The sequence below is a fragment of the Ranitomeya variabilis genome, chromosome 7 (genome assembly GCF_051348905.1).
Source record: "Ranitomeya variabilis isolate aRanVar5 chromosome 7, aRanVar5.hap1, whole genome shotgun sequence".
NCBI classification, from domain to species: Eukaryota; Metazoa; Chordata; class Amphibia; order Anura; family Dendrobatidae; genus Ranitomeya; species Ranitomeya variabilis.
The window spans coordinates 56,301,287-56,326,734 of record NC_135238.1 but is presented as its reverse complement, the minus strand read 5'-3'; the positions used below and the strand labels follow the sequence as shown (position 1 = coordinate 56,326,734).

General features: G+C 44.4%; 1 protein-coding gene across 2 annotated transcripts in view; it reads right to left on the bottom strand.

The window, feature by feature from the left end:
• ABCC1 (ATP binding cassette subfamily C member 1 (ABCC1 blood group)) overlaps window positions 1-25,448 on the bottom strand; it is a 131,458-nt gene that overhangs the window by 75,163 nt on the left and 30,847 nt on the right. For both annotated transcript variants that reach the window (XM_077275136.1, XM_077275137.1), the window contains exons 3-11: window positions 21,929-22,054; window positions 21,711-21,848; window positions 20,278-20,403; window positions 12,524-12,585; window positions 11,331-11,462; window positions 10,815-11,039; window positions 9,061-9,238; window positions 7,574-7,735; window positions 4,821-4,913 (exon numbers count right to left, since the gene is read on the bottom strand). In XM_077275136.1, coding sequence (XP_077131251.1) covers window positions 4,821-4,913; window positions 7,574-7,735; window positions 9,061-9,238; window positions 10,815-11,039; window positions 11,331-11,462; window positions 12,524-12,585; window positions 20,278-20,403; window positions 21,711-21,848; window positions 21,929-22,054 — 1,242 coding nt within the window. The remainder of the gene's footprint in view (window positions 1-4,820; window positions 4,914-7,573; window positions 7,736-9,060; window positions 9,239-10,814; window positions 11,040-11,330; window positions 11,463-12,523; window positions 12,586-20,277; window positions 20,404-21,710; window positions 21,849-21,928; window positions 22,055-25,448) is intronic.

Below are 25,448 nucleotides of genomic sequence, written 5' to 3'. Positions count from 1 at the left end.
ATCTGCTGGAAGACTTCCGGATGGAGGGACCACTCGCCCGAAGCAAGACTTTGGCGACTGAGGAAGTCCGCTTCCCAATTCTCCACGCCCGGTTATGTGGATCGCCGATATGAGCGAGTGATTGGTCTCTGCCAAGCGCAGGATGTGGGAGACTTCGCGCATGGCTGCTCTGCTGCGGGTTCCCCCTTGAATTCTGATGGGATGACCTGCGAGAAGGTGGTGAAAGTTGTGTAAAGCGAGAATGATCGCTCAAATTTCCAGGATATTGATTGGGAGACGTGACTCTCTCGTGGACCAACGACCCTGTGCCGTGTGGTGAATAAAAACTGCACCCCAGCCAAAAAGGCTGGCATCGGTAGTCACCACTAACCAGCGCACAGGAAGAAAGGATTTCCCTTGGTTCAAGGAAGACTGTAGTGTCCACCACCTGAGGGTCTGCCTGACCTGTGGGGGTAGATGAAAGCGACGGTCGAGAGAAACCGGGCTTCTGTCCCAGGCTAAAAGGAGCGCCTGTTGCAAGGGACGGGGATGGCACTGCGCAAACAGAATGGCTTCCATCGCCGCAACCATTTTCCCGAGGATGCACATCGCAAAGCGAATGGAGTGAGGGACTGGGCGGAAGAGCCTGCGCGCTCCCTGTTGTAAGGATAGAACCTTCTCTGGAGGGAGAATGACCAGCCCGCGGGAAGGGTTCAAAATCATGCCCAGGAAGCAGATTTGCTGGGCCGGCACTGGAGATGATTTCTCGAAGTTGATCTTACAACCCAGGCGAGAAAGAGAATCCACGGTGATGCTCACCGACTCCTCGCAGGCAGACTGGGACGGACCTTTGATTAATAGGTCGTCCAGATTTGGCAGGACTACCACTCCCCGAGCGTGAACAATGGCCATGACAGCCGCCATGACCTTTGTGAAGACTCTGGGGGCGGTGGCAAGTCCGAAGGGCAAGGCCACAAACTGGAAGTGTTCTTCTTGGGCTGCGAAGAGCAGGAACTGCTGATGAGAGGGAAAAATTGGGATGTGTAGATAGGCATCTTTGATGTCTATGGATGCAAGGAACTCTCCTTTTTCCAGGGACGCGACAACGGAACGGAGGGAGTCCATCCTGAAGTGTCGGACCCGTACGAATGTGTTTTAGCAGTTTGAGATCCAGTATGGGCCGTAGAGTCCCGTCCTTCTTTGGGACCACGAAAAGGTTGGAGTAAAACCCCGTGAACCTTTGGTCTCGAAGGACTGGAGTGATGACACCGTCCTTTTGAAGCGCCTGTATGGCGTGAAGAAAAACTCGATTTTGTATCCGGAAGACACGAGCTCTCTGACCCACTGGTCGTGAACGACCGAGAGCCACTGTTGACGGAACAAAAGAAGGCGTCAGCCTACTTTGTCGGTGTCCGCCGGACACGCCAACGAGTCATTGAGAAGGTTTAAGGGATGCGGATGGCTCAGGGGCAGACGGCCTGGGTCCGGGTTTCCAGGAACGGTTTGGTCTGTATGAGACCTGGGAAGTTCTGTTGTCCCTGACGTCCCGAACCAGGGGAAGAGGACGACAAACTGGAGTTGTTACGAAATTACCGGAATCGAAACTGCTGCTGATTCCGAAAGGGCCGGGCCGGTTTTTGCTGGGGAAGAAATTCACTTTTTTTTTTTTTCCCCCTTCTTCCGGTAGCGTCAGAAATGATTTGGTCTAGGTTTTCCCCAAAATAAACGACCCGCTTGGTAAGGAAGAGAGGTCAGCGACTTTTTGGAAGCAGAGTCTGCTCACCAATCGCGGAGCCATAGGGCCCCCCCGATGGAAATTGCGTTAGCAGCCGCTTGCGCTGCGCAATTAGCCGCATCTATGGAGGCGCAAACAACAAAAACTCCGGCCTGAGTAACTGGTTAGCTAGTCTGGCACTCTCTGGGGGAAGTGCCGTGGACGGTAAAGGTCAACACCTCAGCCCAGGCCACCATTGCCTTAGCTACCCAGGTAGCTGCAAAGGATGGAAGGAGGGCCGCTCCTGAGACTTCAAAGACTGAGCGAGCCAAATAATCAATCTGGCGGTCAGAAGGGTTTTTGACTGATGAATCGTCTGACAGAGAGAAGATTGTTTTGGATGCAAGCCGCGACACGGCAGGATCCAGAAGGAGAAAGAAGTAAGCCCTTCACCAGATCCCTTGAGAAAGGATATTTAGCTTCCGTGGCTTTTTGAGCCGTAAAGCGCTTTTCTGGGTGCTCCCTGTGTTTTGGATAATATCCTGAAACTCAGGGTGATTAGCAAATATCTTTTGGACGCGTTTTCCTGAGAGGAAGCAGATTCATCGTCCACCATTAATGCCTGACCAATAGAGGAGTCTTGGGTTAAAGATTCCTCCGACTCATATATTGAGCCCTGTGCGCTGCGACCCTCAGGGGAGGGGGAGCGAGAAGATGAGCTTGCAGAAGCTGAAGCGTGTACGGGAGATGGGGAAAGGGTCCTTTTCCTGGAACCCCGGGAGTCCCGTGCAATGATGCGCGCCCTGTGGTCGGACAGCCCCGCGCCGTTACCAGATTCCGTCGCAGCCGACGGAGGTGAATTCTGGTTTAAGGAGGACCCACGGAAAGAGTCCAATGCCTTGACCAAGGATTCCACTGAACGTGCGCGGCCCACTCAGGAGACGACATAGGAAGTGGCGGCAGAAGGCGGCTGCGCACTGGCCAGGTCACAGTTCTGGCACAAGGGGGTACTGTGAGCACTTGGCAAAGCAGACTTGCAAGTGGCACAAATGGTAAAAAATACAGTGTGCTTTTTGTCCCCTTTTTTGCGTCCATAGATTGAGACATAGTGAATGTCTATCTCGGATAAACCGCAGTAGCAGTTATGTGAGCAGGGAAGGGGTTAAGCTTTTCCCTATGTAGCGGAGCAGCTTACCCACGGTCCTGAACTGGTGTCCCCAGGGAGGAAGAGAGGGAGGTAGCGTTTTCGGCTGTATTTCCCTGTAGCAGTGGAGTCCCAAGATGGCGCCCGAGATTTGCAGGGCTCTTCTCATTCAAAACGAGAAGCGCCTGAACAGTGGGCGGGGCTCCGGCGTGGGCGGGGTTTTTGAACTGCGGCCTAGTCCGGCTGGAGAAGCCGGGGACTAAATTAGTGGAGCCGGCCGGCGAAGCGCTCTGGCGGCCGCGCCGCCGCGCCTAACGGTCATCGCTGGCATCTAGCCAGCGGTACCTCTCCCCAGGGACCCGGACCGCTTCTTCCCACGCCGGCAGCGTGAGGAAGATAGTACTCACCGAAGGAGGGACCACCTCCAGCTCAATCGATCCTCCCTGTGTCGGGGGACGGAGAGCCTCCTGAAGCATGCTTGCCTTCTCAGGGGACTTACAGCTGTGCCTGCCGCATGGAGATTGCCTTCTCAGGGCTACTGTGGGGACTACGAGACGCCAAGATGAGGGCTTGAGTGCGGTGGAGCCCGGGAGATGCACATAAGAGGTATACTCCATGTGCTCGCCATCTTACAGGGGGGAGAGCGGGACCGTATAGGAACCGTCGCCCTAGCGTAGATTAGGCGTGCCCCATACGTCGCAGGAGAGGGACGGGGAGGTATACTCGCCGTGCTCGCCTGTTGATGGTTCGGGGGAGAGCGGACCCTATTAAAAAAGGAACCCGTCGCCCCCTTCACTCCGTTAAGTAAAAAAAATTAAAAATTTACAGAAAACTAAAAACTTTAAAATTAAAATTAAAATAAGAAAGTTGGGGCCTGAAAACAGACCCAAGTGCCTCCTACAGACACTAAGCAAGAACTGGTTGAAATTGTATCCAGTGAAGGGGTGTATACTGCAGAGGAGGAGTTAATCTTTCTGTTTACTTAGTGTCCTCCTAGTGGCAGCAGCATAACACCCATGGTCCTGTGTCCCCCAATGAGGCGTAGGAGAAAAGATCTTTAATGGTAAAAATAATTTAAAAAAAACCCCTGCTATTCTCACCTTCCGTTGCCCGCCGAGGCGCGCGCGGCTGCTGCCAGCTTCCGTTCCCAGAGATGCATTGTGAAATTGCCCAGAAGACTTAGCGGTCTCGTGAGACTGCTATGTCATCTGGGTAATTTTGCAATGCATCCTGGGAACGGAAGCTGGCGGCAGCCGCGCATCGACAGAGCTTCGCTGGACGCCGGAGGGTGAGTATATAACTATTTTTTAATTATTTTTTTTTAACAGGAATATGGTGCCCGCAGTGCTATATACTGCGTGGGCAGTGCCATATACTGCGTGGGCAGTGCCATATACTGCGTGGGCAGTGCCATATACTGCGTGGGCAGTGCCATATACTGCGTGGGCAGTGCCATATACTGCGTGGGCAGTGTTATATACTACGTGGGCTGTGTTATATACTACGTGGGCTGTGTTATATACTACGTGGGCTGTGTTATATACTACGTGGGCTGTGTTATATACTACGTGGGCTGCGTTATACAGTACATGGCTGCTATATACTACGTGGGCAGTGCTATATACGTGGCTGTGCTATATACTACATGGCTGCTATATACTACATGGGCTGTGTTATATACTGCATGGCTGCTATATACTACGTGGCTGCTATATACTACGTGGGCAGTGTTATATACTGTTTGGGCTGTATTATATACTGCGTGGCCACTTATATACTGCGTGGCCTGTATTAACGCATCGGGTATTCTAGAATATGTTGTGGCCTGTGCTACACACTATGTGGCTGCTATATACATACATACATATTCTAGAATACCCGATGCATTAGAATCGGCCCACCATCTAGTGTAAAACACTGACTAAATACTGAACGTGGTCTAAAAGGAATAATCAACGCACTAATTAGTGAACTGATGCTTACCTGATACTTCTTTGTCTTCACTGCAATTACAGCATTTACAGGCACTAGAAGAATCATGACCGCGACGCCAGCGAGCACCGAAGGACCGAGGATCTAAAAAAAAAAAAAATTATTGCAAAAGTAGACTTTAAAAATTCATTCTTTCTTAATGGCATGTGTCTTTACATAATCAGGTCCATTTGGTGGATTTGTTAAATCAAGTTTTTTTTTTTTTTTTTTTTTTAAATGCATGTATTTGGGGGCTAAATAAAAACCATTTTTAGAATTACACTTTCATTAAAAATGCTATACAGAGAAAAATTGAGTCTTGCTAGATAATAGAAGTATATATAAACACATTTTATTAGTTAAATAAATCACACAAAATATTGTTATAAAATGAGGCTTGAAAAGAGCACAAAAAATAGCCCAAAGTGTAACAGAGCAATAAATACCGTATTTTCCGGCGTATAAGACGACTGGGCGTATAAGACGACCCCCCAACTTTACCAGTTAAAAAATAAAATCTTCTTAAAAGTCGGGGGTCTTCTTATACACCCTATGTCGTCTTATAGGGCCGGTGAATATGTGCCTTTTGGGGGGGGGGGAGTGATCCTGATGAGGACGAGGGGGCGTCTCACAGGAAAGTGAGTATCCCCCATTACCTTATCATAGCGCTGCAGCGTGGGGTCTCTGTGCTGGGAGCGGCGGCTGCTGTGCTGTGCTGTGGCGGCTCCTCTTCTGCAGTGTGGGGCCTCTGGTGCTGTGGGGCGGTGGCGGCGGCGTATCTTCATACAGTCGGGGCTCCTCCGGCATCTCAAAGACTGGAAGCCCCGCCGGCAACTCCATGGGTACAATGCGGTCAGGTGGCCTCCGGGAAAATGGCCGCTGCTCAGATTCAGATCTCGTCCCGAGATCTCGGGAGACGAGATCTGAATCTGAGCAGTGGCCATTTTCCCGGAGGCAGCTCAATAGGTGCGATGCGGTGGCCCGGCCGCTGGGGGCTGCGCATGCTCAGATTCAGATCTCAACGAGATCTGAATCTAAGCAGCGGCCATTTTCCCGGAGGCCAGCGCATTGTACCGATGGAGTTGCCGGCGGGGCTTCCAGGCTGAGATGCCGGAGGAGCCCCGACTGCATGAAGATACGCCGCCGCCGCCACCGCCCCACAGCACCAGAGGCCCCACACTGCAGAAGAGGAGCCGCCACAGCACAGCACAGCACAGCAGCCGCCGCCGCCGCTCCCAGCACAGAGACCCCACGCTGCAGCGCTATGATAAGGTAATGGGGGATACTCACTTTTCTGTGAGACGCCCCCTCGTCGTCATCAGGATCACTCCCCCCCCCACCCACCATATACACCCGGCGTACAAGGCGATTCCCGGCGTACAAGACGACCCCCGACTTTTAAGAAGATTTTCAGGGGTTAAAAAGTCGTCTTGTACGCCGGAAAATACGGTAAGTAACAAACAATGTAACAATATACCGGGTAAGTGACAAATAGTCCAAGTTAAATAGGAGCTGGGTACAACCTTAAGACGTATAGGGTAAATGCATATATAGCTAGTGATGTCGCTATTGCAGAGTCTCTGTCTGCAGATACAGAGAATGTCTCACCAATTATATCAAAGGGAGATATAGATCACCCCTGTGGTTACCAGTGACCACAGAGTTTGCCCCCCTTAATATAAATCCAATCGGCTCTAAGAGCACCTATACATACTGAGACCTGCACAGCACTAATAGTAAAGAGTTGAAAACTAAATTACCCATCATAACGTCCAGGCAGTTGCGCCACAGCTGCCTGGACGTTATGATGGGTAATTTAGTTTTCAACTCTTTACTATTAGTGCTGTGCAGGTCTCAGTATGTATAGGTGCTCTTAGAGCCGATTGGATTTATATTAAGGGGGGCAAACTCTGTGGTCACTGGTAACCACAGGGGTGATCTATATCTCCCTTTGATATAATTGGTGAGACATTCTCTGTATCTGCAGACAGAGACTCTGCAATAGCGACATCACTAGCTATATATGCATTTACCCTATACGTCTTAAGGTTGTACCCAGCTCCTATTTAACTTGGACTATTTGTCACTTACCCGGTATATTGTTACATTGTTTGTTACTTATTTATTGCTCTGTTACACTTTGGGCTATTTTTTGTGCTCTTTTCAAGCCTCATTTTATAACAATATTTTGTGTGATTTATTTAACTAATAAAATGTGTTTATATATACTTCTATTATCTAGCAAGACTCAATTTTTCTCTGTATAGCATATATTCTAGAGTCGCTTTATTTCGCAATATGCAATTTAGCATATAAAGGCATACGTATGCAATGCAATTTGTATCAAATAATATGTTTTGGGGAATATGTATACAACTTTCATTAAAAATGTTGCACTATTTGGCTCTAACAGGCTTTGTTTCCCTGCACATTCAGCTTTGTTATAGTCTGTGGTCATAAATCAGCTGAGAAGATCACTCCGAAAAAGACAGATAAAAAAGCTAAAAACTCCCCCGTGAGATCATCAGTAAGCTTTACACACAAAAAAACAATATATATATATATATATATATATATATATATATATATATATATATATATATATATATATATTTATTAAAAACTGTCCCCAAAGGTGAACGACCATGAACATCTGCATGCAGTCAGATTCTTCTCGAACAGAGGATTAGACAGATCCCTTGCTGTAAGCAATTATGGTTCTGCAAAAGATCAGAAAAGAAAAAAAAAAGAAAAAAAAGACTTACCTGCCACAGTAAGTACAGAGCGAATATAACCTGAAGTGGTGCCGACCATATCATGTTTATATAGGTGGCCAAATCCATGAACCTCTGAGCATCTACCGACATCAAGTTTACAATTTCACCGATGGTCGACGTGCGACGTGCAGCATTACTGATCACAAGCGACTAAAAGAAAGGTTAAGGGTCCGTCAATTCACCAACAAAAGGTTAGAACCAAAAAGTCAGAAAAATCGGCAGGATATCATGATATCATAGCAATGTATAATAGAACGTGCTAATATTTATGTTTAGGTAATTAAAAGTTTTTTCCCCTCCAATGACAGCCTACCCTTACAGTAGGCCATATGTGATTGGTGGGCTGGAGACCCCTGGGGTGCACAGATCCAGCAGGTTTTGCTGATTGGGGTCCAGTACCAGACCATTATATCCATGGTATGGCACATATATATGTGGATATCATTGTTAGTCACCATAAAGGCTCACAAAAAAAAAAAAAAGCTGCCTGCTCTGATAGCAACCTCAGCATCTAAGGGGGTTATTGCTGGTGGCATGTAAGGGGGTTAAAACAGCAAAACTCTCTAATCTCGGCCACTACAGCTGGCCTCCACAGGATGAGCACAAGTCCTGTCCTGTACCTCACTGCACTGTAATGGAACGGGGAATGATGGCAGGAAGGAGTAAAGGCTTTAGGAGGAGTTCTGGCGAGTAGTCATTTATCTTAATGGCCAACAAGAAACACTACAAGCCCTAGCATCCCCACCAAAATCGGCTGTTTTCCAACAGATTGCTGTCTCTGATAAGAACACCTGTACACATACTGGAAAATCCATTAAAGGGAATCTGTCAGCAGTTTTTTGCTACCTCAGCTGAGAGCAGCCTGATGTAGGCAAAAAGGAGCTGAGTCCAACGATGTATCACTTAGATTACAGGGTGCAGCTGTTCTGGCACAATCAGTTTTTAGATTTAGCAATACATCAGAGCTGAGGAAGCTAGTCCCGCCCACACCACACTGTATATACAATGTCCATACACAGTGAGCTGCCCATCACAGGAGGGGGCGTGTCTGACTAGCATGCACGCACTGCTGTGTCCCAGCAATGATAACCTCCAGGTGCTAAAACTATCATAGCAAGCAAACAAAACCAAGGAGCTCAATAAGAGAGGCATCGCTGAAATCTGTGTTTTAACACCTACATCATGAGATCTTCAAATTACATAGCAAAAACCTGCTGAGATTCCCTTTAAAGGAATATTCCAGCCTAAACAAGTTGGATAGGCGGCACCACGGAGTGCTCTGTTGCTCAGATTAAGTCTATGACACTGACGAAAATATCAGCCACCTTAGGAAAGCTAAAAGCAAATCTACAGCGGAATAGAAACATGGAAGGTGAAAGTTAAGTGTCGGACATTACGCCCGATCCATGTGCACACAAAGCCCTGGGGTGGGGGGAAAGAAGTCGTGACGATTATTAGGAACCATGAAGACGTACTTTGCGATAGACAACACCAATTATGGCCGATTTCAGTCTCATTCCTGTAACGAAGCAGATGTGGAAATATTGGTGCAAGATGAGGGTCTGGACACAAGTGCAGATGAACAGCAGCGCCGTGTACAGGTATCCCCGCCAGGTCGGGGCATCTTTATCACCCACAAACTGAATAAGTAACCTAAAAAAATAAAAATAAAGATGATCAGAAAACACGAGTAAGTAATGAAAATCATTCTAAGAATAACAAAAAAAATTCTATCATCTGCATCTAAAACAGTACTAAACATTTTAAGAGGTCTCTATTTAAGAATATCTACCTAAACCCAAAAATGACTTTAAAAAGAATTCCCATTTTTTAATCATGTAGTTTTTATTAAAAGGAGTTTTTCAGAACTGAGATATTATGACCTATCCATAGCCCAGGGGATCAGTATCAGATCAGTAGGGATCTGGCATCCAAATTGATCAGCGATTAGCCTGTCTGGCAGCCCTAAGAAAAAACCACAGCGCCGTAAACTGTTTGGTGGTCATTCTGGGGTACTGCAGCTCAGCCCCTATTCTCCTCAATAGGAGGTGATCACAGAGATGTGATGTCCCAGCTCTGCACACCATTCTGATGTTACTGGACCGGCTAACAGCCGGGGAATGTAAAGTGACTGACTGATATTGCCAATCCGATATTGATGACTTTAATAAGAATAGGTCATTTATATATTAGTCCTGAACAAACCCCTTTAATTAGAAAAGCAGCCATTGAGGCAGCAATACTTCTAATATGAGTAAATATCTTACAATGGTGTCAGCCACCCCAGCCTGTATGCCCTATGTGATGGCTGCAGCCCAGTCACCGATCTCAGGGCTACACCACACCGTGTGGGGGAGAAGGAATGGTGAGGGTGTAATAGTGGTCAATGCCCCATTTTATTGATCCGAAGCCTTCATTTCCCAGCTTAGTCCTGTATTTCGCCATGTGCAGCCGCCACTAGTAGGTGCTTACATTATTACTGAAGGCAATGTATATGGTCATATTCACACATTAACGTCACATCACGTTTTATGCCGCAACTATCGAGACCCTAAAGCAGAGAGAGTCAACGTGTTACAGACCCCAACAGCACTGGATGCTCCCCTAGCGGTGAATGTAGGCAGCCAGATTGCTAGCTATGCTAATGCCGGGAAATTGGAGCGCTGCGTTTCAGCGATCGGTGGGGGTGTCAGTCTCTGCCCCCACCCATCAAGAGATGAGGCAGGTCTCTTCCAGAAATTGGGGACTATGGCCAAGTTAAAGGGAAACTGGTCAGCAGGTTTTTGCTATGCAGCCTAAGAGAAGAATGATGTAGGGAGAGAGAGCCTGATGCAGATCTAGCAGTGTATAGACTGCTGAGCTAAGTATAACCCCGCCCACATCACTGATTGGCAGAAAACTGCTAATCCATGGTGGGGGCGGGGTTACACTGAGCAGTAGACTAGGAGGCACGAGACACCTAGTCCTGGAGTGATAATCTCTTGCTGATAAGAATTTTATTAAACAACATACAGCCTAGTATGGGATGCAACACTGGAATCAGGGTCTCTGCCCCTTTCTAATGCTGCTCTAAAGATTACATAGCAAAAACCTGGTGATAGATTCCCTTTAATGGCCTTATCACTTGAGATCATAACGGATGACCAACTCTGCATGATCGGTCAGTCAGCAGGGTAATGGCATTATTTGCAATGATGAAACGGTCAGCAGGTGCGGGTCAGATCCTTACTTTAATAATCCTGGACCGGTAAACATCAAGACATCATGAACGAATTTGAAGAAGAAGCTCATGAAAAAGTAAGGGCCAAAGGTTTTATATAAAGCTTTGAACAGCGACGATGACACATCTTTCGTAGGTGCCTTCACAATCAGCGCCTCGGCCTCCTCAGTCTCCTCTCCTGACTCAGGCTGTTTGGTTGGTTTCTTAGGAGAATACATCATTTTCAGTGGCGGTCTGTAATAGAAAGGTTGAGCGTAAGAAGACTAAGCAATGGCAGCAATAAAAAAATAATCCCAATATATACAAGACTCCCACCTCGCCCGCCGGTAAAGTCTATAGGGGCAGCAACCCACTCTTCTCCATAGAGGAGTTTCCCAAATGAAGAAAGTGAATCCTGTGCACGTCCTAGCTGTGACTGGCTGCAGCGGTCATTTGGCCAGGTGACATGATCAGCCGCAGGGATCAGTGGACGACTACAACACCCATTACTTTCATATTGATCACATTTGCATTGTAAGTACACACTTTTTAGCTTTCAGGTATTCTTTTTCCCAATTTCTGGCCAAGACAGGCACCACTTCTGTCGAGGTGTCCTCTTTGTTTAAAGACCATAAATCCTTGGTTTCCAGAGGCCGCTTGTATCCCTGGATCATCATACTAAAGAGAATAGAAAAAAAAAAATTACAAAGAAAAATAGAACCCGAAAATAAACAAGAATGGCTTCCTATTAACACGAGTCTAAGTACAATCAATTTCTGATCCATGTCCCAGATACTACGAGACGGTGACTGCAGGGAAAGCACATTTCCTCCAGGATACGCTCTTATGTATAAAGAGCGCATCCTGGAGGAAATGAACCTAAAGCTGGATGGGGCCTGTAGGTGGATTGGTGGAAGATATGGGCACGTTCCTGACCGCCAAACCATCTCTTGTATGCAAGCATAAAACATTGAAGTGAAGTTTCCATTTTAAGGCAAATCTGGGGGTAGAACCGCTGCATGCTTATTAAAGGGATCTGCAAGTTTTGTTATGTAACCTGAGAGCAGCATAATATAGGGCAAGAGAGCCTGATTTCAGCAATGTGTCACTTACTGGACTGCTTGGTACAGTTTTGATCTAATCCCTGTTTTATCTATTGTAGATGCAGCAGTGCTCAGAATGCTGGGGCTGTGTACAACCCCGCCCACACCCCTGATTGGCAGCTTTCTGTGTACACTGAATTGTCAGCAATCAGTGGTGGGGGCGGTGTTATACAGATTAACTGGACTGTGGTGCACATGAGACCTAGTCAAAGCAGTGATAAACTCCTCCTGATAAAACACTGATTGTATTGAAACTATAACACAGCCTATTAAGTGACAACACTAGAATCAGGGACACTTTTCCTATGTTACGCTGCTCTCAGATTAGATGGCTGATCGATTCACTTTAAGCATAAATTTATTAAACAAAAAGTGTTGATTCACAGTAAAATCACGTCACCAGCACTGTGGCTGCTACATGTGAACTCAGCCTAAAGAAATGAGCAATTGGGTCCAGAATGAGATGAGTCCTGTAGTTAGGGTCTGGGTCACTGCCTTGTGCGAGTAGAAATTGTCCCCATTGCTGCTTGGCAGGAGTCAGCACCATCTCAGCCAAACTTCTACACGAGACGGACAGGACTTTAATTTATGATCACAGCTTTTCCTTCCTTACTTGTACATTTCGGAGTTCCTTACCTACTTATCCACCAGAAAGTAATTTGAGAGAGGAAAGAAGCACTTGATTCTGGACATGGATTCTAAGGAAGGAAAACAAAAAAAAAAAAAAAAAAACACATTAAAAAGTCTCATTTTAGGCAAAACAAAACTTCAAAGTAACAGAACCCATGAGGCTTGTCTAGCTGCTTCCTCTTAGTGCTGTAGGTTACAAGTGTCCCTGTCATGGCCGGTCATACACTAATGTGTATGGGGGCGTCAGTTGACTGATCATCGGGTGTAATGATAATAGCGCATGTCTGATTTCGGACTGCCGATCGCATTGTTCACGCAGAGATAAGACAGCGGCATTGTGCCAGTCGGGCCGAGCACTCCTGTGTATAAGAGTTGGCTGAGATTGCTGTAGGCCAAGTGATCGTCCAGCCAGCAGTCCTCTAGTGTGTATGACCATCTTTAGGCCAACCTTCAGCATGTAGTGGATGTGGCTGCTGCTGTCTTGCTGTAGAAACAAAAAAGGACCCCTGCTAAACCTGCAATCCTGATTATATTGTCTGTACAATGCACAAAGCAATAAATTAAGCTTTTGTAAGGCGTGTTGCAGTTGGGAATCCATTACAATCCTGCTGATGGACAGGTCATGTCCCTGCACCAGAAGCCATTGTATGGACAGGAGAGCTGCAGTCTGTGAGGAGCAGCCAATGTATGGACAGGAGAGCTGCAGTCTGAGGAGCAGCCACTGTATGGACAGGAGAGCTGCAGTCTGTGAGGAGCAGCCATTGTATTGACAGGAGAGCTGCAGTCTGTGAGGAGCAACCAATGTATGGACAGGAGAGCTGCAGTCTGAGGAGCAGCCACTGTATGGACAGGAGAGCTGCAGTCTGTGAGGAGCAGCCATTGTATTGACAGGAGAGCTGCAGTCTGTGAGGAGCAACCAATGTATGGACAGGAGAGCTGCAGTCTGAGGAGCAGCCACAGTATGGACAGGGGAGCTGCAGTCTGAGAGGAGCAGCCATTGTATGGACAGGAGAGCTGCAGTCTGTGAAGAAGGCAGCACTAACAAGAACAGGAGGAGAACCTGGAATACTAATATACTAATGCCAAAAATCAGGTCCCCAACACATCCGATAAAGTCAAGTTCATGTTGCCAACCCCTTTACATCTGCCAAACCATCAGGATTTTGGCTCCTCGTTCCCAGCATTCCCCAGGTGTGACCTCAACAAGCTGTTCTGTAGTTACTGGCACTTGATCATGAGTTTGTTCATTTCAAGCCTATTATAAAGGGCATTAAAATGACACATTGCACCAAGATTATGGACTGTGCGCAGCAAAACTATTTCAGAGAATAAGTGGCCCAATTTCCCAGGGGTGGAGGTGGGGAGTAATCAGAGCACAGCTTTCTTTTTCTCAAATACACTGGAAGAAAAAAAAAAAAATATTGAAATTAAATCTGACTTCCCGCTATGGACTACGAGGCCATTTCCACAAGACACTAATGAAACATAAGGCTTAAAATAGTATTCTCAAGTTTGGAAGTTACCTCCTATCTGGGGGCTAGAAGACTCCATAATAACAGGGTCTGTACCACAGGACTGGCGTATAGCAAATGTGGTGCCAATATTCAAAAAAGGGGCAAAAACTGAACTCGGAAATTATAGGCCAGTAAGCTTAACCTCTACTGTGGGTAAAATCCTGGAGGGCATTCTAAGGGATGCTATACTGGAGTATCTGAAGAGGAATAACCTCATGACCCAGTATCAGCACGGGTTTACTAGGGACCGATCATGTCAGACTAATTTGATCAGCTTCTATGAAGAGGTAAGTTCCGGACTGGACCAAGGGAACCCAGTAGATGTAGTGTATATGGACTTTTCCAAAGCTTTTGATACGGTGCCACACAAAAGGTTGTTACATAAAATGAGAGTAATGGGGATAGGGGAAAATATGTGTAAGTGGGTTGAGAGCTGGCTCAGGGATAGGAAACAAAGGGTGGTTATTAATGGAGCACACTCGGACTGGGTTGCGGTTAGCAGTGGGGTACCACAGGGGTCAGTATTGGGCCCTCTTCTTTTTAACATTTATTAATGACCTTGTAGGGGGCATTCAGAGTAGAATTTCAATATTTGCAGATGACACTAAACTCTGCAGGGTAATCAATACAGGGGAGGACAATTTTATATTACAGGATGATTTATGTAAACTAGAAGCTTGGGCTGATAAATGGCAAATGAGCTTTAATGGGGATAAATGTAAGGTCATGCACTTGGGTCGAAGTAATAAGATGTATAACTATGTGCTTAATTCTAAAACTCTGGGCAAAACCGTCAATGAAAAAGACCTGGGTGTATGGGTGGATGACAAACTCATATTCAGTGGCCAGTGTCAGGCAGCTGCTACAAAGGCAAATAAAATAATGGGATGTATTAAAAGAGGCATAGATGCTCATGAGGAGAACATAATTTTACCTCTATACAAGTCACTAGTTCGACCACACTTAGAATACTGTGCACAGTTCTGGTCTCCGGTGTATAAGAAAGACATAGCTGAACTAGAGCGGGTGCAGAGAAGAGCGACCAAGGTTATTAGAGGACTGGGGGGTCTGCAATACCAAGATAGGTTATTACACTTGGGGCTATTTAGTTTGGAAAAACAAAGGCTAAGGGGTGATCTTATGTTAATGTATAAATATATGAGGGGACAGTACAAAGACCTTTCTGATGATCTTTTTAATCATAGACCTGAGACAGGGACAAGGGGGCATCCTCTACGTCTGGAGGAAAAAAGGTTTAAGCATAATAACAGACGCGGATTCTTTACTGTAAGAGCAGTGAGACTATGGAACTCTCTGCCGTATGATGTTGTAATGAGTGATTCATTAATTAAATTTAAGAGGGGACTGGATACCTTTCTGGAAAAGTATAATATTACAGGGTATATACACTAGATTCCTTGATAAGGCGTTGATCCAGGGAACTAGTCTGATTGCCGTATGTGGAGTCGGGAAGGAATTTTTTTCCCCATGGTGGAGTTACTCTTTGCCACATGGTTTTTTTTTGCCTTCCTCTGGATCAACATGTTAGGGCATGTTAGGTTAGGCTATGGGTTGAACTAGATGGACTTACAGTCTTCCTTCAACTTTAATAACTATGTAACTATGTAGAAGATAACGTCTGAAATGCTAGGGGTCACCCACCGCACAAGAAGCAGGAGTCTGTGTGAATTGAGCGGTGGTTGATCATGCACCTGCCGCTCCATTCATTCTAATGGGACCGCCTAAGACCAGCCAAGTGCTGTGCTCAGATACAGTGCTCCGATTAGAATGGGTGGAGTGGCAGGGCGCATGATCGACCAACACTATTTACACCAGGCTATTCAGAGAACTGCTTTAAAAAAAATAAAAAATAAAAATAACGATGAAGCCTTAGCGGCTGGACCCCCAGCGATCAGGAAGTTATCCCCTATCCCAAGGATTAGGGATTACTTCCAAACTTAAGAACACCCCTTTAACATCTGCAACAGTTTAGGTTTTAGGTTATTTTTTCCCTGTATTGAAGTGTAACACCCAAATATCATGTCACTCATACACTCCCATGAGGAACACCACAATACAAAACTCTAAGAAACGATGTGACTATAGTATTTTATGGTGACTGTTCGTATACATCATTCAGTAAAGCCCTTTAAAAGATTAAATGCCTGCCCCAGGAATTCCCGCCAGCCTCAGTGCAGCACTTACAAGCTCAGTAGAAAAGAGCTTGTAAACACCGAGTCACCTTCGCCACAAGTATAAGAGAAAAAATAGAGTTGATGGTAGAGTCGGGCAGAATTTAATAAGTAGCAATTAGCAAAGATATTTTTTTCTTACATTAGATGAGTGGTTTGTAAAAGGGAAAAAAATATGATAACAGCCCTGTAAACGCTGGATTTATGGATCGTCCCTAACAAACCTACGCTCACCTTTCTTTTGTGGGTGCTTGGAGGAAATTTATGCCAGACAAACTGATTTTGTAGAAAACAATCTACTAGGTTTCCAGTAATTATCCCCCTCTGCATCATGTTACAGGCCGACACCATTCAATATGCAGCACAGGCGTCAGGCGGAGGAAGGAATGTGTAAGATGACGTCTGCGGGAGGGGGTCCACCCTAAGGAGGTAGAGTTACCATGGGAGGGGGACATGACCGAGAGGCCTGCCACACCTCACACACACACACACTAGAGGGCAAACTACGAAGAAGGAATCGCACCTCTATACCGGAAACTGGAGGAGAACTATACATTACACTCAGACATTCTACTCACCGAAGGCATGGAAATAGAATGAAAAGAAAGGGTATGACGGAGTCCAGATATAAACACCACTTATCCCACAACACCCACAGTCCTGGGAGCAGCGTGTAAGGAATCACTCTGCCTGCAAAGGCCCAACATAACACCATTGTCCCCAATTAAATCGCTGCCGATTGTCCAGTTTTCTGGAGTAATTTGCTTCTTTTGCATCACTTTAGTCTGCACCTTAAAAGGCAATCTGTGAAAAAGGTTTTTGTTATGTAATCTGAGAGCAGCATTATGTAGGGGCAGATACCCTGATTCCAGCAACATATCACCTGCTGGTCTGCATGCAGTTTTTTTTATACAATCGCAGTCAGGTCTAGCAGTGCTCTGAATGCCGAGCCCCGCATAACCCTAACACCACCGATTGGCAGCTTTCTGTGTACACTGTACATGAACACCTGATAATCCGTGGTGTGGGTGGGGTTAGACAGAGCAGTTGACTAGGAGGCACGAGACACCTAGTCCTGTAGTGATAATCTCCTGCTGATAAAACACAGATTTTATTTATGGATTACATAGTGTAGTAATTGAAATATTGCTGGAATCAGTGTCTCCACCCCGACATCATGGTGCTGTTAGGATACATAGCTAGAACTTACTGACAGATTCCATTTATTTATTTATTTTTTTAAGATCTGCGCCATTTTTAAAGTTGTCTCTTAGGCCATGTTCACACGTCACGTTTTGGTGTGAAAAAAAAAGATGCATTTTACTGTCCCAGCAACGTGAATATGCTTTCTGAAGACTCATGCACATGTTGCTTACTTTTTCCTTGCACATTTCATACAGCTTACAAATTCATTCAGCATTTTTCAGCCATTTTTATAAATGGTAAAAAAAACGCATAGAAAAAAAAAAAAAAAAAAAAAAAAACACATCCAAAATGCGGGTATTTTATGCAGCCTTTTTCCTGCCAACACATCAGTATTTGCAGCAGATTTTTCTGCTGCAAGTACTGAATGTGTGCGCACACCCTCATTTAGGTTTTTTTTTTGCTTGACTACTTTGCTCATCCTCATATTTTAGAAGTTATTTATTATTTAGAAATTTAGACATTCATGAAATGCAAATTTTACCAAATGTCACTTTTTTTTTTTAGCACATCTCACTCCAGTCCCTGCCTGGAGTAATGTTTCTGGAAGTTTTTAATTTGCCACAATTTTAAACAAATGTGCAACTTTAAACATATTTTGAAAAAAATAAATAAAAAAAAAAAAACCACATTGAAAATGAAATTAGTACCAAGTCTTTCCAAGAGAAAAAAAAAAATGGAATTACTGGCGATTACCATAATATTTGTACAAAGGGGATAATGCAGGTTGACTATTCCTTGTATAAGGATACGGTCTACATCTGCCCAATACGTTTTCTGTATCAATTTCCCTTGATTTTCAAGATCACTGCTTGCAGTTCTTGAATATGAACTTTATCGTTTTAGACACTGCGGTGATCAGTGTACTGTAACATGCGGAGCACGTGGCCTTCACATGAGCAAGCAGAAATGGCGGACTATGGGGAGCTGCCAGACGTTTGCTGCAGGGAGATTAATATTTATGGTGTTAACAGGTTCAGACCGTATCGACCTTTCCAGGTATACATGCCATTGTATGACCTCATGGCATTAGTAGGCCAGCACCTTATTCCATGCCATTTTTATCTACTGCACATAAGGTGCCCAAAAACCCTATCCCATGTATACAAGCACCAGAGACTGACCGTTCCTTGCAAACAGAGATCAGGTGTGTACAGGTGCACACTAAGAGTAGCCGTCTCCATATATAACTAACAAATAAAGTTTTAGTCTAACATAGCATGTAAACATAAAATATATATGAAAGCGCTCTAGAAAATAGGAAAAAAACAAAGATACTAGCTAATTCATGTGGGCCCAGCAGCCACGACAAGGTGATCCTCTTAAGCCTGGTCATGGCTGATGGGCTTACATGAATTGGCCAATTTATGTGCATCAGTCATGACAAAGCTTAAGAGGATCACCTTATCATGGTTGCTGAGTACTCATGAATTGGTTAATTTATGCGCTAGGTATCTTCATTTTTTCCTACTTTCTAGAGCAGTAATGCAATTCCAATTTCATGCTTGCATGCTATAGCGTTAGAGCGTAACTTTGTTAGTTACGAACACCCTAGCCCAACTTGCAGTCAGTCCACAGTTATCAGGCAGCTATTCCTCCTTATCCCCCCTCTCCCATGTACATGCATGCTTGGGATGGCAGAGCGTGCATATGTCTACAATAGGGAGAGTGGAGTAAGCTACTGCCAGAGAATAAAAAGATAGAGCAATAAAAAAAATTACATATGCCCAATCCCAGTCTCCCCAATATGATCTGTCAGCGAAGAGTTGGGAAGCCTCATACTGATCAGATGATCGTGGGCCTTTGGGTTTACCAAAAGAACAATGACTATCGCAGCATCCACTACTATACCAATGTCTGTGTTAGAGTTGTGCACTTTTTTGCTAGTGGTTTTTTTTTTACCGTTCTTGTTTTTTCTTGTGGCTATGTAGGTTCCTACTTAATGAAAACGCGCAGTGCTCTAGAAAACATGAGAAATTAGATGGAAAAACTGTATCCACTTTATTCTGTAATCAGCTTTATTCTCCAAAACTACAATAGTGAGAAGGTGGTGAGGTTACTGGTAAAGTTTCTAGATCGCTAAATGTGAGATTACGACACGTCTCGCCTTCCACCCACACACATTCCTGGCTCACCCGTTATTCTTTCCATTAGCAACATTATGTAGATTTGGGAATAAGTAATGCAACTGACTTATATGAAAGAAAAAGATTATTAACAGGGTTTGTCCACTACTGGAAAACCCCTGCTTCATCTACTTGGGGGGCCATACAAAATAAAAACTGTACATACTTTGCAGCTGAAGTGGCGCCATTATTGTTGTTCCTGGAGGGTGACGTGCAGGCGGCACTCAGTCAGTGTCACATCCCCCTCTGGGTTTTAATTGGGTTCCTGAATGGAGTAAGCTGGGGTTGTCCGGTAGTGGACAGTCTCGTTAAGCCTAATGGCAGACAGACATTCTTCATGGCTTCTGTGCTCCTCCACTAAAACGTGTGTATGAAGAAGACTGTGGAGCACATGGCCTCGGATGTTGCGTCACACATTTGGTGGCAGTGTAACAAGCACAAGTCTTTTCTTTCTATGCCCTATTGGGGCATATGGGCATGACAAAAGGGATTCTCTACTGAGGACCACCCACTAGGAGCCAAAACAGAGACACTATTTCCGATGGTCTCTACCTATCATTTTATGACCGGCATACAATACTACGTGAAGATACGAAAAAGAAAATATCCAGCAGTCATGAGAAAAACGTAGAACACTATAAAGAAACAATTCTGATAAAATATAGAAATGGTTGTCCGGGATTTGTGTCCCACCGGGTAGTAAGACTAGAAAAAGGGTGACTTACCGGATCATTGACTCTTTCGCAGAAGAGAGGAGGCTGATCAGGGAAGGCGGCCAAAACCAGCTCCACCAACACCAACAGAAAGTACGTGTAGAAAGTGACGTCCCGGAACACATCTATAATGGCACCCTGCCGAGGGGCACAAAAAGGGCGACATCTGAGGGCTGAGCAGCACTGCATCCCACGCACATGGTGTAATGTGTAACACGCCCTTATTACAGCACATTATGGTGCACAGCTGGACTAAACAGCGCTGACTTATTACTAACACTTATTTTCAATGTGAGTGACCGCCATCTATGGCTACGGAGAGGAAAGAACTTGTGAGCACACTGCGCGCAGTCAGGATTCTCCGGCGACGGGAGCGTGATCGCAGTTATGTGCTCACATGCCAACTAGAGGTGCAAAGCCTCACTCAAAAGAAGAGAATTGAGTAAGGCCGGACACGACTAGTCGGGATGTGCAAATCACATACTTGTGCTCACATGACCGGCCGCTCCCAGCGAATCCTGACAGCGTGCACAAAGCTTGACAGATTAAATGCTGTATCGCATGATATTCTAAAGAATACTCCCACTGCTTAAAGTAGCAATTCAGTATTACAGTGGACAATGTACTCCCTTCAGGTGAATAATAGAATATTGGCAGTCACTAAGGAGTTTAGTGACCATGTAAAAGCAAGTCAGCAGGGAAAGAGGATTTATACAGGTGACTATGGAGTGATCTTATATATTACCGGTAGTCTATAGAAAACTATTACTTAGGCTACTGCTGCAATTAATGCCGATCCTCACTAGACCATAAAGTCGCCTCACACTTCCTTTTCTGCACAGAAACCTTCTTTTCAGTACTCTCACTATTATCACAGACAGGATTACAATGGCAGGCTTTCTTATGTATACAGTACATAATTTAGGATCCACCACTCACAGTATGTGATGGTCACAGCTCACATCTCTCCGCGCACAATTACTTTTCCCTAGATTAGAGCATGCCCAGTTTATACTTCTGTACAAATAAATAGGATCTGAGTCAGTCTTTTGCTGCTCAAGTCCATATGAAAAACAGAAGTGGAAGCCTAGTGGATAGCGTGAAATTTGCAAGTTTTTTTCTCTTTTAACATATATTTCTTCACCTCTATGTATATATCTATAATGAAAAAAAAAAAGTATATATATATATATATATATATATATATATATATATATATATATATATATATATATAATAATTTTTTTTTTTTTTATCATCATGCAGGCCAAAGTAAAATTTTCACTACTCCGTTTACAGAAAAGATCACATGTATAAACATTTTTCATATAGAAAAAAAATAAAATAAATAATAATTAATAATAATAATAATAATAATAATAATAAACAGCAACAACAAATACATACATACAACCTCGTTTTGTGCTATGGACACAGATACATACCGGTTTTAAGGCATGGAGAACTTTGGACCTGAATATTATGATGGCACAAAGCAGAGCTATAATCCAGAAGTGTAACAAGACCCCTGAAGACTGCACTCCTTTTATTCGCTCATATTGAATTAAAAAAGTGGCTAGCAGCTGAAAAACACAAAAAATATAATAAATAATAAAGTCCAAACACAATGCACCGTGCTGAGCCTTCGCTGCAGTGTCCTTACCATAGTAATACCCAGCACAGTGGGGCTTACGACATACACTGGAGCTCGGGAAATACTTTGACTCCTTTCCCAGAAGGAGTAGAAGAGATCTGCCCAGCAGACCAGCCATAACAAGAACCCTAGAGCCTGCAAAGAGAAAAAAGCAAATGTAAGGGCACTTACTCCAGCTAATCACCAAGGAAAACAAAATCAATGCTGCCACTCGCATTACAACAAGCTCCTTTTCCACTCGATCCAATGAGACGGAGAATAAGGGCGCTGCTTATAATCTTACAGGTCAATGGCAGCCTCGTTTCTGACACCTCTCTAATTGTCGGTGAACAATTAAAACAAAAGGGAGCGTTAATTGCTCTCAATAAGTTAGTGAGAAGGAGACTGCAGGGAAAGGGTCTAATGAGGTGTTGGGTGAGCGAGACCCTCCCAGTATGGGAGCCATTAGTGATGTATTACCTGCAATGTACCCTCACTAGAACAACTGCCTGACCAGAGGTAGGACCACCCTCATTTTCACACCCACTAAAGTTTTTATTCTCCTAAATTTATTGCAGACATATTATAGCACCGTGTACTTACAATTGCTCATTTTGCCTTTCTACCCGGCTAATTCTTCTCTTTTCCATTAGGTGTGTGACATCACGTGATTAAAAACTGACTACCTGAATCCTTCTATGCTCTATGTAGAAACAGGAAGTCCCTTTTCCCTGCATGAGTCATCACTAGAACTACAATTCTATATATCAATACAAAGTCCCTGGTAGCCCAGCTCCATTGCATCTTAAATGATTAGAATTGTAGTTCTAATGATGACTCATGTTGGAAAAGAGGCCGTTTCTACATAGAGTTTAGGAGAATTCAGCTAGTCAGTTTTTAATCTCATGAGGTCATAGACCTAACGGAAAAAAAATAAAAAAATAACTGGGTAGAAGGGAAAAAAGGAACAATTGTAAGTACACAGTGCTATATAATATAATGACTGCAAAATATTAAAGAGGATAAAAACATTGATGGGGGGAGGAGGAGGAGGGCTTCTTTAAGGCCATGGTCACCAGAGTTGTAACATTTTGATATGGTGCATGACTATTTTGGGCAGAGTTTGGCATATAGTATAATACATTATGTTACTCACAACCCTACATGACTTAAGGACAGACATTTTCCAGCATTCCCTTCTGGTTCAATGGCTTCCCAGTGATAGTCTTGACTACTTGCTCAATTTTAAATCAGTGACATATCTGCCATTTTCTTTCCTGGTCACGTTACTCTCGGCCTCTCCTTCTGGAAACATGCCTGACAACATGCTCACAATTATCCCCCAATGAACGGATTGTCGTACGTAAGCAGTCTGAAGCGCAGATGCTCATGGATCATGTGTGACCCATGCGAATGTATAGTCATGGTCAGAAGTTGAGATTTACACAAATTTTGATTTTCACCAAGTTTGCTGCCTCAATTTTTATAGTGGCAATTTGCATTTACTCTAGATTATTCTTTGTAACAATCAGAAGAATAGGAAACAAAAAAAAAACATTTTAACAGTATTTCAGCCCTACAACAAAATGACCTGCTTGCATTATTTCAGTGATCTTCTCGTTAGCTCAGGAGTAAGTTAACGAGGACAAGGCAGCTGATCTCACTCACATGACGATTGAATCGTAAGAGAAGACTGGTTGCTTTAACAAAAAGGGTTGGTGCTTGAAACAAGCGTTTTCTGTTAAACACTGTAAACTAAAAAAAAAAAAGTGCAATCATCATTGCATTGCATCAAAAGGGCTTTACAGGCAAGGACATTGCTACTTGAAACACTGCCCCTAAATCAACTATTTATCCGGTCACTAAGGCTATGTGCACACGTTCAGGATTTCTTGCAGAAATTTCCTGAACAAAACCGGACATTTTCTGCAAGATATCCGCATGCGTTTTTCTCGCGGTTTTGACGCTTTTTTTGCACGTTTTTTCCCACAGCTTCCCGATGCATTAAATAGCAGGAAAAAAATCGAATTAGATGAACCAGTGCAGAATCGATTAGCAAAGAATAGTTCCCCAGAAGTTTAATGGCACTAGGCATTTCAAAATTCCTGGAAAATGTGGAGCTTTATAGAACCTTTCATTTTAGGAAATGTGAAGCTTCACATTAAAGTGATTTTCAGCCCAGTTTATGTTAAAAAAAAACAAAAACAAAAAAAAAACAGATTTCTGGGGAATCCCATGTAGAAATTGTTGGAAACTTCTATGTAATGTGCGGACTCTAGCTACACAGAAATAAGTTCCACTGAAGCTAATCTGTAGAACTATGTAGCAAGTACGCGTAACACTAGTCGTGGGGATGGAAGACATTACTAACTAGACAAGAACGAACCCAGAACTTGTGAACCCAGAGCGTCTGCCAAATATTCTTACATGGCTCCTTGCCTCCCTGATGTAATCCTATTATAGACCACAGAACATAAAGCAAATATCCAATAAAAAGTGGTGCGAACGTCATTCACACACATATATAAATTCTTGGAGGGTCTCCGGGCCAGAAATGTGCCACAAAATAGTAATTTTGGAGGGGGATTTGTTTTGTTTTTTTAAAGATAAAACGGATACCCACCCCTTTCATACTGTACGTTCTGGTGCAATCTGACCGATCCTCCCCACTGGTCTTCTGTTTACGTTGGCTGCAGCCGATCCCTGGCCTCCACAGTAAATGGCACAAGACCACTGAAGCCAGCGACTGGCTGCAGCGGTCACATAGGGGGATATGGGACTTCACCACTGCAGCAAAGGGAGAAGATCACAGGGGAGGATCGGGAAATGGAGGAGTGTTACTGACTTATTTTAGCCGCATTGCTGCAGATTTTGCAATAATGTGGACAACCCCTTTAAAATGTCAGATTACAGGTGAGTGATCAGGATCCATCTGTTGACCAGACTCAGCACCCTGCTGCCATCTGATGGCAGTGCTGTCCGCCATGCTCTTCTGACCACAGAGCTGGCAATCACTTCTGTGCATCGTCTTAACAACTACATTATGTCCTCACCCGCTCAGCTACACTGACAGACCTCTCCCTATACACATGCATGGGGAGAGGAACTTTAACAGGAATCTGTCAGCAGGTTTTGGCTACGTCATCTGAGAGCAGTATAGTGTAGAGAAAGAGACCCCGATTCCAGCGATGTGTCACTTAGTTTACTGTGTGCAGCAGTTGTGACACAGTAGTAGCAGAGCTCAGAAAGCTGTCCTGACCCATACCAGAGCTTTCTGTGAACATTGTACAGTATGTTGATAGTGAGCTGCTAATCAGTGCTGGTGGCGGGGATGGACTAGGATGCATGAGGCCAGTTGTCCTGTAATAATTTCCTTTTGATAAAGCACTGATTGTATTGAAACAACAGCACACAGCCTAATAAGTGACACATCGCTGAAATCAGTGTCTCAGCTCCTAACTCATGCTGTCCTCGGGTTACATAGAAAAACCCTGCTGACGGATTCCCTTTAAATCTAGCTAAGTGGGTAGGGAGAAGCCAGAGACAACCA